The sequence below is a fragment of the Uloborus diversus genome, chromosome 9 (assembly GCF_026930045.1).
Source record: "Uloborus diversus isolate 005 chromosome 9, Udiv.v.3.1, whole genome shotgun sequence".
Taxonomy (NCBI): domain Eukaryota; kingdom Metazoa; phylum Arthropoda; class Arachnida; order Araneae; family Uloboridae; genus Uloborus; species Uloborus diversus.
This window is the reverse complement of record NC_072739.1, coordinates 118,621,011-118,641,283: the sequence shown is the minus strand read 5'-3', so window position 1 is coordinate 118,641,283 and position 20,273 is coordinate 118,621,011. Positions and strand designations below refer to the sequence as shown.

At 33.7% G+C, this 20,273-nt stretch overlaps 1 protein-coding gene across 1 annotated transcript in view; it reads right to left on the bottom strand.

Moving 5' to 3' along the window:
• Window positions 1-20,273, bottom strand: part of LOC129229865 (uncharacterized) — a 255,772-nt gene that overhangs the window by 156,193 nt on the left and 79,306 nt on the right. The window contains exon 6 of the mRNA XM_054864242.1: window positions 5,492-5,886. Within this exon, the coding sequence (XP_054720217.1) occupies window positions 5,492-5,886 (395 nt within the window). The remainder of the gene's footprint in view (window positions 1-5,491; window positions 5,887-20,273) is intronic.

The window sequence follows — 20,273 nt, the reverse complement described above, 5'->3', positions numbered from 1 at the left end:
ATTCAATTTGTCAAGTTGATAAAAAGTTGCCTCTACCAACCCACATATTACATAAAATTTTTTATCAAAATCAAAAAATATTTAGGTGTCCCGCATGAGGCCTAAAGTTTATAATTTTCTTCAAAAAATCAATACTTTTCCCAATTTTTTTTTTGTACAACAGAAAAGTGTTAAAAAATTTTCAAGTTGAAAAATGCACATAGTATAGTCAGAGAAAAAAGTAAGGGGGGAAAAATATCATTATACAGGTCTTCAGCATTTATTCTAAATTTCCGAGATTTTCATCAAAAAAAAGCATTTAACAAGGCTATGCAGCTCGGTTTGAAATAGTGCTTCCAATCCCGAACCCGAATCCTGCGGGGTCCCGCATGATATTTTGCGGAGTTAATCCAGCGGGATTGAGAGCAAAATCCAGCAAGATTTCCAATCCAGCAAATATTTTCTATGTAAACGTTTTCCGACTTTTGCTGCTCATAAAACGAATATTTTCACAAGCATCATTTGAAGTTTGAATCGCTTTCCTCGTATTTCTGCAAGAAAACCTTTATGTCTCATATAATGAACGATGAAAGTGAATTTGTTTTCTCATTCAAGGTTTCAGTTTCATACCTTCAGCAATTGAGAAAATGGATAGAAATTATAAACGTTTATGAAAACCGTCACTAAAATTCACGACAGAAATTTGGGCTTAAGAAAAAACTAAGATAGTGCAGTACAGATTGCAAAACCCACAGGAGTAGCCAGAATAATGTTGGAACGCTTCAGTAAGCTTAAGGAAAATGCTCAAAACCTTTAACTTACTAAAAGAGCACAATATTTTTCTCCGAAGAAGAATGCAATGAAAAACCTATCATTACTTATGCTCTCTAACACAACATATAGAAAATTCCTGCCAATCTTTTTGTCAACATGAAGCTGACATTATAAATGAAGGTGGTACCTTGAAAATTATGCTGGATGAATTAGCTGGCAAACCTGCAATATTCGGCAAACAGGCAAATTGGATGAAAGACAGAATGACTCTCAGTAAGTTAGGCGGCACAAGTTTTTGAATGCCTCTTTTAACTAAGAGGTAAAATTTGCGAAGTTACATAAAATTTTTCATTGAGACTGTGACTTGGTAAAACCAGTCAGCATGGACTCCCCGCTGTAATGAATCAAATACACTGATACAATGACCAACGTTAACGTTATTAAATTGAATACAGAAGTACACAAATCAAAGACATGGTATTTGTCCTAAATTGGCACTTCTGGAGTTAAAGCCAAGCATGACTCCCATAAGAAAAAAAATATATTAGAAAAACTGTTAGAAAGTCATGAGTTTTGTGGAGATCTTTTGCTAAATGTTCACAATTATTTAAACTCCGTAAAACTAACTGCTGTCGAGTCATAGCCCCCGTTTTCATTAATCGCATTATTTTTTGGGCAAAAATCTCTTCCCATCCCATATGAAGCGAAGGGCACACTTTAGTGTACCAAACGATAGTTGCTTATTATTATGTGATTTTGCAGTACTCTACAAATGCTGTACTGAAAAAGCCTTCAGCAAAACTCGCGCATCATTAGAGTTGTTGAAAAACAGTAGTACAGAAAAGCTTGGTATAATGACAATACACTAATATTCTACATTTGTTTTGGTGTTTAGTTATTTATATTTAATAACATACTTCCATGTAAATAAAATGAAAACAATGTTTGCAAGATTATTTTATAACCTTTATTTATTTATTTTTTTTTAACTTCACAAAACGAATCTCACAATATAATCAGGAACTTAATTCAAATGATTTTTATCTATAAAGTTTAAAGAAATGTAGTAAAAATTCTTTATTCCCAAAGAAATTTTTAAACTAACATTTGCAAAAAAAAATTAAAGCTAATAATTTATATTGAAAATTCTAACTTAAAAAAAAAAAAAACTTTTTTTTTGCATACTATGAGGGAACCTAAATTCAGCATGAGAGAAAAACCTTTTATTTGACGATAGTTCCCGCCTTTATTAATCACAACTTTCAACTTTAAAATTTTTATCATGTTTCCTTATTTTAAAATTTTTTTTAAAGAAAAACTTGGTTTATGGGAAAAATTTATAAACTTTAAGCCTTGTGCGGAATACCTAAATATTTTTTGATTTGGATAAAAAATTTTATTTAAGATGTGGGTCGGTAGGGCAACTTTTTATCAACTTGACAAATTGAATTTCGGAAAAAGAGCTTTTTTTATACACCCTACTATTTGGAAACACAAAAGTAAGAAGTCCTACCCCACCCACTGGACATTGTATTCACCGGACATTGCCCCTTCGGACTACTACTTGTCGGAGGGGGGGGGGAGATTTTTACCTGAACATTTAAAAACACCAGTTTTGACTATTCTTAAGACTCCGTTTTGGAATTTTTCTAGAAAGATCACCTCATCCCTTAACCTTGATCGTGACCTAAAACAGATGAAACATTTTAAAACAAGCTTCCAAAGTTTTTTAGGGGAGACCCTTAGTATCTTCCCTTCTCTTACTCTCAAAGACAGCCTAAAACAAAGTTTCTAATACTTCAGCTTCAAAAAATGATAGAGAGAGAATCTCCAAACTCCTTCCCAAAGGTTACCAATAAGGCATCAGTCTCAAACATTTATGTGGAGAAAGTCAACAAAATCCTTTTTCCCTCTAAGTCATTCAAATATAGTCTAAAATTAAGTTTTAATGCTTCAGATTAGAAAAACTTTCGGGTAGGAACAATCGAAGAACTTTTCTCAAGTTCACCAAAGGCTGCCTAAATTTGCATTTTGAAACCTTCAGCTTAGTATTTTTTCAAAAAAAAAAAAAAAAAAACCTTCTAAATCCTTTTATTTTTACAACACTAAAGACAGCCTAAACTTTTTAAAGATTTCAGCCTTTTTCAAAACATTCCAGGAGAGAAATTCCTTTAATTCTCCAAACTTCAAAAACTGCCTGCAATTGCAATTTTCACACTTTGTTTTTGAAAAACTCTTCATTCAAAACTTTCTAGAAAGTACTAGAAGTTGGGTCCCTCAATCCTCTCCAGATATTCTTGGATCATCAAAGAAATAATCATTTTTTACACTTCCATATCAAAAAATTGCAGACACACATTGTATGCGAGAGCAGTGATTTTTCACAAACATACAGCCGAAGTAAAACTTATAAAACTTACCTCCCTTACTTCCTACCCCCTCCCCTCCATTCCACTTTCAATTGTTTAATTGAATGCTATTAAAATTTACTGATTAATCAAGTTCTGCTTGGTAATTAATAGGAACAGATAAAAAAATGCAGGAACAGTTATAATATAAAGTTTATATTTTAACTGTTCCTGAAATGTTACGTAAAAATAAAGATGTTTGAAAACAGTTAATGTTCGAAAACAAAATGTTTGAAAACAGTTTGTTTTCAAACAAGCTCCAACTCTCTTTTCTGAATCCGTACCAAATACTTAAATTCACGCTTTGCCTTACAATATTGGAGCCTATCTGCACTCTGACCTATTTCTCTAAACCTATGAAAAGCCGCTTGCTTGTAATTTAGAACGTCTTTAGTTTCCCTGGAGAACCACATTGGCCAAATTTTAGTGTTGACACCCTTTCTCCTAAAGAAAACATAATCCCCAACCGTATTCGCTAGATTTTCCTTAAACTCTGCCAACTGAAGATTCACATCGCTATTGTCCAATCCAGAAGAAAAAAACTGCTTTCAAACTCTGTCTAAGTGCCACAAAGTCAGTAAATGGAACAAGCTTTATTAGATGCAGAAAATAAATCTCGTTCGAATGATATAGAAGGTTAAGGGGTGTGAGTAATCTTTCAAATCCCCTTAATAGCCAATTTACATGGAATTTTAGCTTAAAAAACTCAAAATTTAAAATAAAAAACTCCAGGTGCAAGCCCTGTGCGGCTCGAAGTAATTTTATACCATATTTCAAGGCTGTTGGTGCAACGGGGTCTCCTTGACGTAGGCCCCGCTACAGACTTCCTTTCACAATTTCTTTGACTTTACATTTTTGCTAATATATAGATAAAACAAGTCCTGTTTGAATTTTCTCAATACCTTAATATCTAGCAAGCATTCCATTAAATAACTGTAAATTGCAAAAGATCAATTGGAAGCAGCTTTCCCAGACCATGCAAAGCGTTTCAACTCCCAAGTCTTAAGAATAGCATGGTTATTTAAATCACTAAAACTACAACAAATGTTCTAAATTCCAATAATAAATGTTAAAAATGAAAAGCAGATTTAAACCAATTTGTAATTGAGTGGCATTAAAGTTACATAAGCCCTGCTCCTGTAAAGAAAATTCGCTTTAGTATTTTTCTATAATTCGCTATTGCATAAGCAAAAAAAAATTAATGAAAATAAAACTAAAATATATTGATACGCACTTCGGAGAGCAAATCTTTAAATCTAGTAAAAGATGCGGGAAAATCAAAGTGAAAATTGAAAACAAAGGAAAAAATTATAAAATTAGAAAACTGAGAATCGAACGAAAAAATGTGAAACAAATAAATCAATAATGATTATAACACAGACAGAAAGACAAAAATCAAAATACTGCTAAACCTCAAAAATCAGAAAATCTCATAAATCTTCCTTTTACCCAATTTTAACTTTGAAATAATATTACTACAACCTATTGTCGCATTTCTCACGAAATGTAATTAATATCTTTTAACTGAACACCAAATATTTCTATATGTGTATCAATGTCAGTGATTTGACTAACTGCTGATGATATTAGCGAAATCTTCATATCAATGACCCATCCCCCCCCCCCCCCCCCCCCCCCCCCCCCCCCCCCCCCCGATGTTTTCATAAAACATCGGAAAGGTTTCATCAATGTTTTGGAGGTAAACCATTTAAAGAAATGGAAAATAAAATGCAATAAATAATCGGTTTTCAAAGTCTTGTATGCAAAGGTTTTGTTTTTGCGATCGTGATTTTTGCAGAGTTCACGTTTTTGCGATTACGATTTTGTCAATTCTTGCTTTTATTTCAAATTAATATCAGTAAAATTTTGCTTTTACTTTTTTTCCTATCTTATCACATTTCTTTTTTGAAAAACAAAAATAATCAACCAAATGGAAAATTCATGAAAAAATTTCAAATTTTCCAAACTCTTAACCTAGTTTTTAATGTCACTTAACCCAATTTTATTATTCAATCAGTTACTTTTACTCTCCTTTATTTTCATAAGGGAAATTTTGCATTTGTATGTTGTTACAGTCATAAAAAAATGTTTTTTTATGTGGTCTCCAAAATTAAAAATTGCTACAAACTTGCCAATTCTGTCGGTTCGGTCCTGTCATGTTTGAGGTTCAAGTGTAGGTCCAAAGTCAACTCATAAAGAGTTTCGTAAAGTTCTCTTTTCCTCCATTTTCATTTTCTTTTCCCCCCTGGAGTGTGAATAAATACATTTTTGAAACAAGCAGTGCGAAAGTTTTGGAAAATTGATGGCCCAGATCAAGTAAATCAACTTACTTTGCAATAATATGTTTGATTTTCTCCATATTCATCAAAGTTAGAATATCCTTCCTCATGATAATCACTTCTATCCTCTTCGATGCTATAACGACTCCTCTTGTAATCCGTATCTCTTCCTCTATCAGGAGATCTTTTACGAGATCTTTTCCTTTCATCCTGATTATCGTAGCTAGATTTCCCATCGTTTTCATTTTCTTCATCACTATGTGATGAGTAATTTTCAATCAGCTTGATTGCTTTCATACCAGTTTCAATAGCAGGAGATGGATCTTTTCTGTTGTCTAATGAAGGGGGTAATTCGCACGTGGCTCTTTCCTCTTCTTTGAAAGTGATGGATTGGGAGCTATTTTCAGAAGTTTCCTCTGTCAAAACTTCATCATGTTTTCCTCCTTCTGAAAAAATTAAGAAGCATAATCAACATTTTAACAAATAAAGCAACTTTTTGATATAGGGTCTTTCCACAGAACTTCGACAAAAATGGGTTGCCAAACCTTTTTTAATTTTGCTCTTATTTTTCGAGCAGAAAATTATATGCTTAAAGGAACTAAAATCCATTTACAGAAAAAATCTAACTTTATTTTTTCTTAACTTGAGGTGAATCCAAAACTGGGTTAGCCCGTTCACTCAGAACTTAATGCAATATACTTCTTAAGCTAGAACAGATATACCAAAAAATTAAAAACTTTTGAAACCTGGAAGTTTTACTAGTTATGTTCTTATAAATTTATGGCTTTATCGGTATAAAAAAATAAAATAAATCTGAGTGCTATCTAAAACAAGGTGAAATATTAAGTAAAATACAAGTTTTTGAAGGTTGTATTATACAAAAATATTATGCTGCAGAAATAAAAAACATAAATACATACATTTATCTACATTAATAAGTCACCAAAATATGCCAGTGCCTTTTTGCCACAATAATCTCATATTCTTATTTTTGTTAAATTATTATTTCTGGAATTCTAAATTAAAAATTGAAGTTATTTTTTTTCTTCTTGCAACACATAAATGCATTCACGTCTGCATGGCTTTGCTGTACTGATTAAGTCAAGGGCAGGTTTTCTGTCCAGGTGTGATGTCTGCTACAAAGGGCAGTAGAATTGACTTTCTTTTGATAGTAAAAAATATTTATTTCAGCATGAAAATATACAGTCAAACCACGTTATTGCGACACCCGAATTTCACAACACTCTGGATGTCACGTCACTTTTTCAAAGTTCCGAACTTATGCCATATAATTTTAATGTTAAGTGGCTCCGGATTTTACAACAGTTTTTTTGCGCAACTCTGGTTACGACGACGCTTTGAGCTGCACAGACTGGATGAAATATTTCTTTGCAACTGAAAATGTTCAGTAAAATAATGAAGACATCTGGAAATGTTTGTTGTAGGAACTTCGGACTCTGACTAGAGATTTGACCAGGCATGACACCTTGACAATGATGAGAGGCGAATAGATAAGTTCTGAAAGGTGCAGGTTTCAGACTTTGACAAGAGCGACAATAGAAAGGAATTCAAAGCAGGTGGATCGTAATACTGGATGAGGGAAACAGCAAGAGAAGAGAAAGACTACAGCTACGTTAAGCTATAGGTGGTCACAACAAGCTTCTCCTATGAGAGGAAAAAGAGATAAAGGGCTCCTCATTCGATTGAAAAGAGACAACTCTTAAAGTGGATAAAAGGATTAGAAAGGGTTTTTTCACCTTCAAAAGGTGGGGCTTAGCCGTCAAAACCTAATCAAATTACATACAAAAGTAAAAAGAGTTGTTTCTTGCTGGTAATTTCATGGAAGAAGGAGTGTAACAAATGTTATTCAAAAATGTATCAAACATTTTATTGGAAAGTATTGTAGAATTGAAAAAAAATAATAATAAGTGATTTTTTTTTTTTTTTTGAATAATTTTTGTTATATTTACCAATAATTCAAATTTACATTAGTTAAATCTAATTAAAAAAATAAACAGTATTAATTTCTTCATTAAATCTAATTTTATAGTTAACTAATGTTTAACTATGAATTTTTTAAACTATTCCGGTTATGATGTCGCTCTGGCTGTGACGACACTTTGTTGACAGTCCCAAAGGCTTCGTGATAACGAGGTTCGACTGTATATATATAATCAATTGCATAATTAGTGCTTTAGTACTCATTGCGGTTTAAACTTTTTCTGATGTGCAAATACACACTCATGTTTGTGAAAATTGCAACACCAAGAAGGAATTATGCAAATGAACTGAAATTCACAGGAAATGTATAGCAGGATAAGATATGCAAATGATTAGAATTACAGAGAAGTCGAGCATGTGCAGGGGTAGAAGTGATCGACTTGTCACATATAGGACATTTTCCACAAAAAATATAGGACAAATATAGGACACATTATATTTATAGTTTCGTTATGAAAAAACAAATAATACATACATATTATTTATTATAACTTACACCTGAAATGACTTTCCTATAGTTGAAAGAATAATTTTTGAAAAAAAGTTTACTTTGTGGACAAAAAAAAAAGTTAAATTTATTGATAATTAAAACAGCAACTCACAATTTTTGCAGGGATAGAAGTGTCACAAACATAGCTTATATAAATAAATAAAAACAGTCTTTGTGTTGAGAACTAATAGGAAATAACCAATGCTTTGTAGCCGAAATATATAGATATTTTGTTCGATAAAATTCCCCAAAAAGACAAGATTGCAAAAAGACTATTAGAACATTCCGATCAGAAAATGCACTGAACACAAAAATATACCCGCGAAAACAAAAACCGGAAAAAAAACACGCTGGAAAACAAAACAAACTGCTGTTGCCAAACGCAAAATTCTAAAACCAACTTTAGAATTCGTTCTCGAAACTCCACCCACTAGTGACGTCATATTACTGTAGCTAATGAGAGAAGATGCCTGTTGCAGGATTTAGTGAGTTGCATTTTTTAATTTGAAATTCGTTTGCACACGTATTTTCGACGAAAAATCCGAAGTCACACAGTTTATTTTCTGTTGTTTTAAAGAAATAAATTGGATAAAAAACAGGAATATAGGAAATATAGGACATTTTCCAAAAATATAGGAAATATAGGACGATTTTCATACTTTTTTTGAAAATATAGGAAATATAGGATATATAGGACCACTTCGACCCCTGCATGTGTAGACCGAGGAACACTCTCTGAACTGTGGCATAAACTCTGTTAATAGAGGGCTGTAAAGGTTTTTCGAAATCATTGTATGATTACCTGCTGATGGCAGATGTTTCTCTAGTACTCAATATCACTCGTCCCAAAACGGAGAGCGTCTTACGGACAAGTTACAGAGTTCAAATGGGGCTGCATGATTGGCATGCATAAGGGTGAACTTACGTATAGAGAAACCAGTGCCCGCACAGTGTGTAATGACTCAACTCAGTGTTGGCCCTCGGGAAAAGGACCAACGGATGTGGAATGGTAAGTTCGGGAGAAATGAAGCAATGGAAACTGAATTTCAATTTAAATAACATTTTATTTGAAACATATATATAAGTATAAATAGGAAAAACAAATATTCAACATTTATAAAATCAAATCCCCATAAACAAATTAAATATATCCCCTCCAACATATATCAACAAGAAATATCACATTATTCGTTTTCTCTAAATTTCAGTTCTAAAACATCCTCAATAAAACAACCCTAAACAGCATGCCACATTGTTGGTACTGTCCAAGAAAAACTATTTAGAAATTTCATACCCTTGGAAGTCCACAAATAAGCACTTGGCACACAAAACATGAAGGCCACATCCATCAATAGGATGAACTTTTGAGTTGAAAAAAACCACACGTCTACTCGTGGACGACAGACCATCCTCTGTCAATGGTCACTGCATTCCAGGCACACCCATACCACAGTAGAGGACTCCTCACCATATGCAGTACAGGAAATTATTTACCTGGTTTCTTTGCCAAACAGGAGAACATTCAGTAGTAGACTCTATTAGAGGTCACCTCACCCTAATAGGGGACACGCAGTCGAAGAAATGCCTCTCCCCACACTGAAACCGTACAGTCCGACCAGCTCGAAACCTAGGATGAGCAGCTTCGGTCCTCCGGTCCTGTTAAGCCTAATTCTTATACATCAACTCTTTATTTCTTTTAATTTTATTTTCACAAAACCGCCTTCTAAACGTAGGGTACTGTTTTAGAACTTATCCTGCACTTCAAGCAGGCAAAACGAACTTTAATTTTACATTTCTTTCATAAACTTCCACGTCCCCTGCGTGGACAAATCAATCAGAGCTCACATGCTCATATCAAAACAAACAGTCTGCAGAACGGAAGCAAATCATAAGAGATCGATTGATTGACTTTCTATTTAAACCATTACAGTTACCCCGACGTAATGACCTGACATCATCAAAATTTGCATCTGTTGCATCTCAAAGCAACTCAACACAGTTACTATTTTAACTGCTGTTATTTTAAATTATCTTCTTCACTGCTTTCAGCAGAAAGATACTCAACTCTTGAGGCCTGACGTCATGTCCGCCGATGGGCGAAACATGTGATTGACTTGTTGGGTGTTTAGTCACCTAGGAATTTCATACTTCCGCCGGATAAATTACGTCTTTTAAAACCGGGAATCTGTTTTTCTCGGATAGGTTTGAATTTACAGGCAAGTTTTAAACAGTTTAAAATACATTCAAGCCTTTTACGAATCTCTCCAAGAACCAAAATAATGGCTTTTGCCAACACTCAGATGCGTATTTGTAAAAGATGGACAGGGGAAGCTGAAATTAGCCGATGGGCTTGCCATAGCTAACGCAACCGAACGACGACACAGGATTACTGACATCTCACCCACCTAGCTGTGATGGATCATTTCACGTTCTCTTGTACGCTAGCAGATCGGAGTATGGCTACAGGCGCCACATTTGCTGCATCCACAGTTCATTGATGTCTGCTGCGCCAGGGTATGCTTGCAAGGATTCTCCTATTCAAGATTCTCTTCACCTTTAACTATTGTTACTTTCGGTTTCAATGGGCCCACCAACACGCCCAGTGGTGTGCAGACTTGCAACAGGTCGTCTTCTCAGATGAGTCCAGATTTAATCAGCACAATAATGATGGACCTTTGCACGTCAGACGTTACAAAAGGGGACGTCACCTTCCAGAGCGTGTAATCCAACGTCATACTGGCATAACACCAGGTGTCATGGTCTGGAGCACTATTGAATATCAAAGGCAGTCCCATCAAGCTGAATTAGGAGTAACCACAATAGCGATCGCTACTTCAGGGAGGCTGTGATGCCGGAGTTACTACCTTTTCTTCAGAGCAGTCCTGGTGCAGTACTTTAGCAGGACAATTCACGTTCACATGTCGTACATAACATACGAGTGTTCTTCGGTGCACGACAGGTTACGTTACTTCCTTCGCCTGCCTGTTCTCTGGATAAGACGCCCATCGAGCATGTCGCGGATTGAGTTGGTCGGAGAATCGCTCATGTGTCTCATCCGGTAGTGCCTACGGAAGAACTTTGGCTTCAGATTGAAGCCATATGAGATGCTATTCCCAATTTGACATTCAGCACCTCTATGACTTGATACCAAAACAAGTGCAGGTTCGTGATAGCCACAAAATGTCTATTCAGGATTTATTCTCACCAATTCATCTTAAATGACAAGTGTAAGATGTATTTACTCACTTGTTTCTTTATTAATGAGTGAGCAGTTGTCTTGTCCCGTTACGGACGCTTGTTACGAGTCGCGGATCAGAAAGTTACGATGAGTAAACATTGTAGGATGAATGATTCCAAGGTTAGGACATCAGTGCGTGAGCGGATGGATGACGCAATCTCCTGCTGAGATGGGATAGATAGAATATTCCAGAAGCTTCCAGGCGGATCTTAAGTACGCCATTCTGGTGTGACGTGCTGCATCTTGCGATGTAGGATATAAGTAGAAGGAATTGAGGAGGAATCACTTCTGCTCGCGTTTTTCATTCCTTCCACTGCAGATAGCCGTTTCTTTGACGAATGCTCGCTTATTGAAGCGGCGTCCGGAACTTAGCATAGGAAAATGGCTGTTGGTTTTTGCTATGAATGTTAAGGATTTGAATTTTTGAAACATATTTAGGAAACTTAAGTTAGTTGCATGCTGTTGAAACATGTAATGATTATGTTACTATTTACAGTTGTTAATTATTATTATTGTTTGATAAAATGAAGTTAGTTTTAATTGACTTCTGTTACTTAAATCTTCAATTTAACTTTCACATATGACATGAAGGCATCTGGTAACCTGTGGAGTTGACTCTATTTTTAGAATTTCAAGAGTTTAGCTCGCGTGTTAGATTAACAGTTTACTTACCTGCGTGGGGTATCTACATTCGATACTAATTCACAACTGTTATTTTTATCTCATTAATCTGTAAGTTTGATTGTTTATTTGTAGCACTATGAATAATATGTGCTATAAATTTTATTCCTTTCCAATGAGCTCTTCCTGTTGTTGCAATTTTCACAAACATGAATTTATATTCTGAACATTAATTTCAAAACTTGAAATGATTTATGTAACACCAGAACCTGCATAACGCAAAAGTTCTGGTACCAAAGTGTGTGTTGCAATGGTCTTCTACTGTATTTCAATATACCGTCGGATCCCGACTTGTGTAAGGGATGCCTTCCAAGACTCTTTGCGCACGTCGAAATTTCGCATTGTAGAAAAATGTTGTGTATATGATTTTTTTTTACATACCCAATCATATTCGATAATTTAAACACCTTTTAAAGTGTTTTAAATCATTTTTAACAATATATTACCATTTCTTGCATAAAGAGTTGAAATTTTCCCGTATTTTTAAAAAGCAGCATTATTCAACATAAAGTCAGGGTTCATACTCTATTTGGATAAAAAAATTCCATGACTTTTTCATGACTTCAATGAAAATTTTCATGACCTCGTTACACGAAGAGAATAGCACTATTTAATCTTAAACTTGGTAATATTTGGAAATGAGCATCAGCAAAACGTCTATATGAATGCCACAGCCTCATTGAAGCACTTACTCGTAATGTTAAAAATATAAGTGCACACTTAAAAAACTAAACTATTCTTATTTGTCTTCATCACATAAATTTAAGTAAAGTAAAAATGCAGTGAAGCAAATATGATAATGCTTAAATGTCTGATATTTTTTTTTAAAAACAGGCAGAATGATATTGAATGGAACAAAGGTTGAATGAGTCATCACTAAGTTTCAATAAATTTGCTTCCAAAGTTACCTTTTAGTGTCAACAGTGCCTTTAATCATTCACGTAACTTGACAGTATTTTGGTTCTTTGAAGTAAAGCCACATAGTTTAGTTCTTCTTTTAGTTCATGTTTCTAAACCAGATCTTTTTTTGAAAAAAAATCATGCAGTAATGAATCAATCATCTGATTCAAAAGTATATTTGTTTTGTTTATAAATTTGCATATTTTCAAATGCATATAAATCAATAGGTTCAGAAATTCCAGAACACATTTAATTCCCAGACATTGAACGTAGCAGTGGGTCGCATGGATTAGTTTTGCGTGCAGTATGTTGGGCACTACTGTTTTAGAGCATTAGAATTCCTCTTTTTCTGTATTCTATCGCTTAACTTAAGATCTTTATTTTATAAAATATTCAACAAAAAAAGATAAACTCTGATAAATTTAAAAATAAAGTCCTTACGAGTGATGGAATCGAACTCACATGCAATTGAATAGCGTTTTTTTTTTTTTTTTTTTTTTTTTTTTTTGAGTGTTCGTGGCAAAACTAAGAACGAAAAATTTTGCTACTACAGAATATGAAACATAAGAAGTGTTGAAAATAACAGAAAATTCAAAATAAGTAATGTCCAGGCAGTAAAATCACATCGCAAAAAATGGCAAGCGGCTGCAACAGAAGTGGATGCAATGAGATTTCAAAATTCAGATTTGATTTTTGGATCGTTGAATTTTTTACTTTTAATAGCTTTTATGTGCTATACTGTTAAATCACTCAAGATTTCTAATGCTCCTTTCATTACTGTTCCTTTCTCTTTGTTCAGGAAATTTTTCCATGACTTGAAATAAATTTCCATGACTTTCGATGAAAATTTCAATTTTCCATGACTTTTCCAGTTCTGAAATTCTGGTTTTTTTTTCCATGACTTTCCAGGATTTCCATGACCCGTACGAACCCTGTAAAGTACTGTTATGATGCACCAAATCAATGATCAATGGGAGAGAGAGAGAGAATGAGACATAAAAATAAGACAGTACGGTACATACAGTATGTATTAATAATAGATCACCGCACTGTAAGAGTACATTATACAGTTGGTACAATAAGTTGTGTATAACTTAAAAATTGAAGATGATTTATTCTGCACAATCTGATCTTCGTTCTAATATATTTTTAAACACAGTAGCTTCACATTTACTTTTATAACATTTACATCTATGGTAAAACCCTTTTTTCAGAGTCTCTATAATCAACAATACATGAGCAGATTCCAGTTTCATACTGTTTTGCTTTAAAACACTACTATGTGAACTTCATATTAAAACTAAGGTCTGGACTTAAACGGATTGCCTTCTTTTGACTTTTAATTGTACGTATGAAAGATTCACTCATACCTAATTGTGCTTATCTTCAACTTACTTTCTAGTTACTCAAGCGTATCAAGAATCTTTCAAACTTTTGTTTTTTGCTTCCATCTTCAAACTTTAGATGAAGTAGATAGCTTAGATGCCACAATATTTTATAACCTTTCATATTTAGAATAAATAAATGGAAAATGAGGAGTGGTGATCTATTAAGACTAACAAAGCTATATATAGCAGTTTATAGAGTGGTGTGTGGGAACTTGTGCAAAAGTCAAGTCATGCTAAAGGGATGAAACTACAGTAAAACCCTTGTAAGTTGACCACCTGTCTAAGTTGACCGCTTTTTTCAGGCACGGAATTAGCCCTTATCAGGTAAATCAACCTCTGTAAGTTGATCACTACTTAAGTAGCGCACTGCAAGTGGTCAACTTAAACAGGTATTCACTGTACATTTTCGAAGTCAGTGTTTAATAGTCAATAACAAAGCTGAAACTTATCATCACGATAACTTTCCAAATATTTTCGTGTTGAGAGCGAGAAATTCGCTTCAGCTCTAAAATTCGTTGCTCCTGAAGAACATGTATTACAGCCATTTCGCGTAAGTCGAATCGCATTGCAACAATAGTCAACTGTACAAACATGCTCTTCAAAAATATTGGACTTTTTTTTCACTTTGTTTCTGAAATACAACCATTTAAGCTTCAAAACTTTTCAAAAGTCATCTTGTTTGACAGCTCATAACTTAAAATGGGAAGCAGCATTCAAATGAATTTTTCCAAGGGAAGACTTCTAATGTGATGTTTACAATCTGCAAAATTCATTCCGTTAATCAAATTGGTCTACAAGAGACAGACGTTTGAAATTATAGAAATGATCATCAATTCTCACTAAAAGACCTTTTTTAGGTTAATTCTCACTAAAAAGCACTGGAAAACAAAAAGTGTTTAGTTTTACATTTTTAAATAACTTTAATTTTAATCTGTATGGTTTTGTTTATCAAAGCATTCTGGGGTTGGAGGTGATAAGTCATGAGGATAAAAGCAGTAAACATTAGACATAGAAATCTTACCTTGGAAAAAATTCATGTGAATGCTGCTTCCCCTTTTTAGCCTACTTTCCCAGTTAAAGTCAGAAAAAGAAGAAAAAAGCATGAAAAAAGGCTTAATGCACCTTAAAAATATCGCTTTAAAAAAAAGGTAAAAAACAATAAAATAAATATTGAAAAATTAAAAATTTGGAAGTAGGAAATTTAGATGGGGAAAATGTGTCTGTTGGTCTGTCTGTCTGTTCCCCACAAATAACTTATGAATGAATAATCCAATTCAAACAAATTTTTTTTGTTTGAAAGATCTCGACAAGGACACCTCATTCCCATAGTTCATTATTTGATGTGAACTATTTTTGTTCAATTTTGTTCATTAGCGCTTATGGGGAAATTCAAGGCAAATATAAATCCCAAACTTAGGGGCGAACAAACTTTGTCACAAAAACCTTTTGATGAAGAACCCATGTATAGAAAATATCTTTTTGATTTGAACAATTTTGAACAGTTCAAATCCCTTAATATTAGCGCCTACGGAGAAACTAAAAGTTAATATAGATCCTGAACTTGCTTCAAACAAATTTTGTTGGAAAGAGCTCTTTATGACCCACTCCCGACTACTAGAATTTTAGGGCCTTCGACTTTAAATGCTGTACCTGAAAATTAGTCGGACTTCGACTCTTGGAATCTGTCCAACTCCAAGCACTGCCAGAGTTGTGGGCTTTGAGGGAAAATGACCGATTCCAACTCCAAGTTTTTGAGTTAAAAACTTTCGACTCCAGACTCCAACTCTAACACTGGTATTCTCCACTCCGGTTAAAACTCGGACCGAGGCTTAAACCTCGAAGCTGAAAAACTACTCTATTCTCCATCCCGGTTTGGCTTTAAACTCGGTCACGGAACCTTGACGGAACGCCCACTTCCAGAGCTCGGCTTGTAACCGGAACTTCGACGGTTTAAAACTAGATTTCCTTCCCATCATTCCTTTGTGAGCAAACAAAATGGACGACGGCCATTTGGATTATTTTGAGCGATTTGCAAATGCTAAAAACTATTGATAAAACATTCTTGATAGAAACAAAGATTAATTACAAAATTTAATCAGGATTAACATTCGTTATAGGTGTTATCAAAAAGTACGGCCGAAAACATTAATGCAATGCTCTACAGAATGGTGCGAAAAAAATCATTTTTTTTAAATTTCCATGTCATTGTAGCGCGGAAAAGTTGTGATTGGCAAGAAAATATTTTTTTTTTTTTGAAATCTGATTTATTTCTGCCGCACCGTTTTTCTTGTATTTTAAACTTTCGCCTCAATTAACAACAAAAACGTTACAAAAGAATACTGCATGAAAAAATAACTATTTGGTGGGGGGGATTAGATGCCACTTCTGAGAGAATATCTTAGAACACTTTCGTCCATTACAAATTATCCTTTATCAAATAATTTCTGGAACACGAAAACTTATTTTTTTTTAATGCAGCATTACTCCAATTTTAAAATGCTGGTCAAACAATTTTTAAATCGCTAATAGTTTTTTAAACAAATTCTTCCCTGAATTATAGTCATATAACGTCATAACGGAGCTTTAATAATTGCTAAAGTTTTGTTTTAAATTAGTGAAAAATGTGACAAAATAGCACTTACCATCATTTTTATGAGTTTGGGGAAAATGAAAAAATGGTCTGAAGCAAAATAATCAGGAGTGCTCAACTCGGCTGGGGGTCATGGCTCAGAATATGCCATGAAATTTTTCGGGGGGGGGGGGGGGGTGATTAAGGAATAATTTCTTTTTTTAGAGGGGTCATCCAATTTGGGGGGTCTTTGTAGTGTTCGAGAGGGAGGGGTGTACCCTTGCTCTTAGGGAGGGGGGGCACCCTTGGAAAAATCAATTACTTTTCTTAAACAGTAGTACCTGTTGCAACTTTTTTACTCAGATCAATTATTGAAATAGCAAGGTATCCTGTCCAATTGAGAGACCGAATTACATAAATCATTCCAAGACAGAAAATGATAGAATGAAGCTGAATGTTCCACAAAATTTCAATGCGCAACACAATAATATCTAAAAGAATTTAAAATTTTCTTTGTTTCAAATAATTATAAATAAAACGGTTCAGGAGATTTTTAATTGCAGAAGAAATTACTATTACTAGCTTCATGAACACATTAATGTGGAAAAATATTCTCAATGGATGAAATAGCATTTGATTTTATGCTAGGGAATGTAAATATAGAAGCAATTAGAATGTGACTTTATTTTTGCATACAAACACGCATGTAATTACAAGATAGGGGAAGAGAAAGAGCTTTGAAAAACAAGTGATAGCAAAAATTAAGGTGTGAATGATAAACAAAGAATTTTTACATGGGCGTCCATATGCAAAATTTTAAGGGGAGGGGGGGAGGCTCAGATATTTTCTACATGTTTTAGAAGGATATTTTCCCGTGGAAACCGATTTCAGTACAGATTTTAGAGTGAATAAAATTTGACATCTTTTACCTATTCAATAATGGCTGGAAAAGAAATGTTTTACATTTTAGCAAAGAAAAAATACTAAAGCAAGGAAGTTCTAATTTCTAAGGGGGGGGGGCCCTTGAGTTCCCACTTGCCCCCCTCCCCATATGGGTGCCCTTGAGTTTTTGGATGATAAAAATATAAAATTATTTTTTCAACTTTTAAAAAGGACTGTATTGCTGAAAAAATAAGTTCTTCACATGGAAAACTAATGCAGGGCAAAATGCAGTTTATGAATTTGTCCTGTGTCGTTTATATTAAGTATTAAAGTTTATGGATTTTAAAGACAATAAATGTTAACAAATGTTTCATGAAATGAAACAGATGGAGGGGGGAGGGGATCGGGTTCTAAAGCCAATACATTGTAAAAAGTTTTTAATATTATTGTAAATTATTTTTCTTTTCTATGTTTTAAATTCTTTCTTTCAAATGCATACACAATATAGTAGAAAATATTAAGCTTCTATCTATATTATTCAAAAATGTTTACCTTACACACAAGAAAAAAAAACATTTATGACTGACAGATTTTCAATATTAGAAAGAGACTAATATATTAATCAGTAGTGTGTCTAGAGGGTGGGGGACAACCAGTGGCGCAGCCAGAAATTTTTTCTGGGAGGGGTTTTCAAAATGGAAAATTGTTGCTTTCTTTCCCATTCATTTACAATGCGTAATTATTCAATATCAAAGAATTTCTACAGATTAGAAATTATTCATTCAAAGTAACTGCTTAAAAACAATTAATAATTCGCATTGATATCACTGTAAAACAAAGAAAGTGGGCAAAAGTACAGAATATTTATTATTAGTTTTTCTTTAATCTTATATTCATTTTTTGCATGTTTTTCACGAGATTATTTAAAACCTCCTCCTCGAATACATTCAGGTCTTTATGAATGTCAAATGCTAGCTAATAACGGTTTCGATATTTCGATGAGAATTGGTTAAGAGCCTCAGAAAATCCGGTGCGGTAGGCTTCCTCTCTCTAGATGTCCCTAAGAAAGATTTGTGCAGTGATGGAAGTGCTGAGGGACCATGATACTCTGTAGAGCTCTATTGACACTATTTTAGCTATCTTATACCTGTGGGACGTGGGGTGCTCATCATGAAATACAAATTTTATATTTAAGAATTGCAAAATAATTTCTGACTGCTTCCCGATCATTAAAAGCTGTAAGATATTTTGTTGAAACCTATTCCGCTTGGAAAAGCTCAAATACTTTGCATTTTTTCCTTGATTTTAACGGAGAAAATGAATGTGCTTGTGTTCTAGGAGGGGTTTTAACCCCCCCCCCCCCCCCCCGTGGCTGAGCCACTGGGGACAACGGTCTGCCCCGGAATTGCACCCAAAGTGGATTTTAAAGTTAATAAAATAAAAAAAATCTTAATTAATTCTCTGAAGTTTTCCCCGATTTGTTCTTAAAGCACATTTAATCCATTAAATGCCAACAAAAACAAAGCACAATATTGCGCTTGGACGGGGCACGTTACATATGCGTCTAGGGAAAATTTTACATAGCATTTATTCGTAATTAAACTCGTTTTTCAATATTCGTAACTAAACTCGTTTTTTAATTGCAACTATAGTTATAACGCCAAAATAAAAATAAGTTGCTGTTTCTAAAAAATAGCACAAACTTAATATTTACATAAAACATCTTTTTGAAAGAGGGGGAGGGGGGCGGATTACGTAAATTACAGCCCGGCCCAGATGAAACCCTTGCCAAGAACGTGACTATATTATTGAATTACTTTTTATCTCATCTTGATTAATAACAATATGAACAAAAAAACATTTAATTAATAACAAGATGAAAAAACTTTTCAGAAACATTAAAAAAATGCATTGATGTTCTTAAATTTCAAATTGAGTCTAATAAAAAAAAATTGCATGAACTATAGATCCATTTTGCTACTCCCAATTCTTATTATGTGTCAATCATTCTTCAGCGCGCGAATTTACTACCATGTGGAATGCAGTCAGGTAGAAGATGTCACTTGAGTCACTCTACCCAATGGTAACAGCTGTTTCATTTCTACTTCAGTTAAAACTTGGCTCCCCTAAATTGTGCTTGAAATGACTTGAAGAATACGCACCGCGTTCGAAACTAGTTTTCCCTTACTTCTCGGTTTTGGGGAGCCGAGTTTCATCTCCGTGCTGTGACGGTATTGAGAATAGGGCCGTTAGACCTTAAAATGAGTTTGACTCAACAGCCATGGTTTTAACAGTGATATAACTATTTATGATAAGATTTGTTTTTATTTTCAATCTAAATTTTTAATTTATGTATTCAGTTTTTGGTGGAAAAATTTGGAGCCCTTCATGTTTCTAAAAAAAGAACTGCACAGACTTTTTTTTTACTAATGAAAATTATTTCTTTAAGCTGACATTTTGTTTTTTATTTATTTTTTGGAATAAATTTATTCATTTTTTAATTATTTTTTTTTTTTTTTTTTTGCAACAGGGGAAAAACAAATTATTATAATTTTTTTTTAAAGAATGTATTTATTTTAATTAGCTTTTTATTTTTTATTATTATTATTATAATTTTTTTGTTTGTATGTAATTAAAAAATTTTTTTAATGGAAAACATAATATTAGCTGCTTTGTTTAAAAGG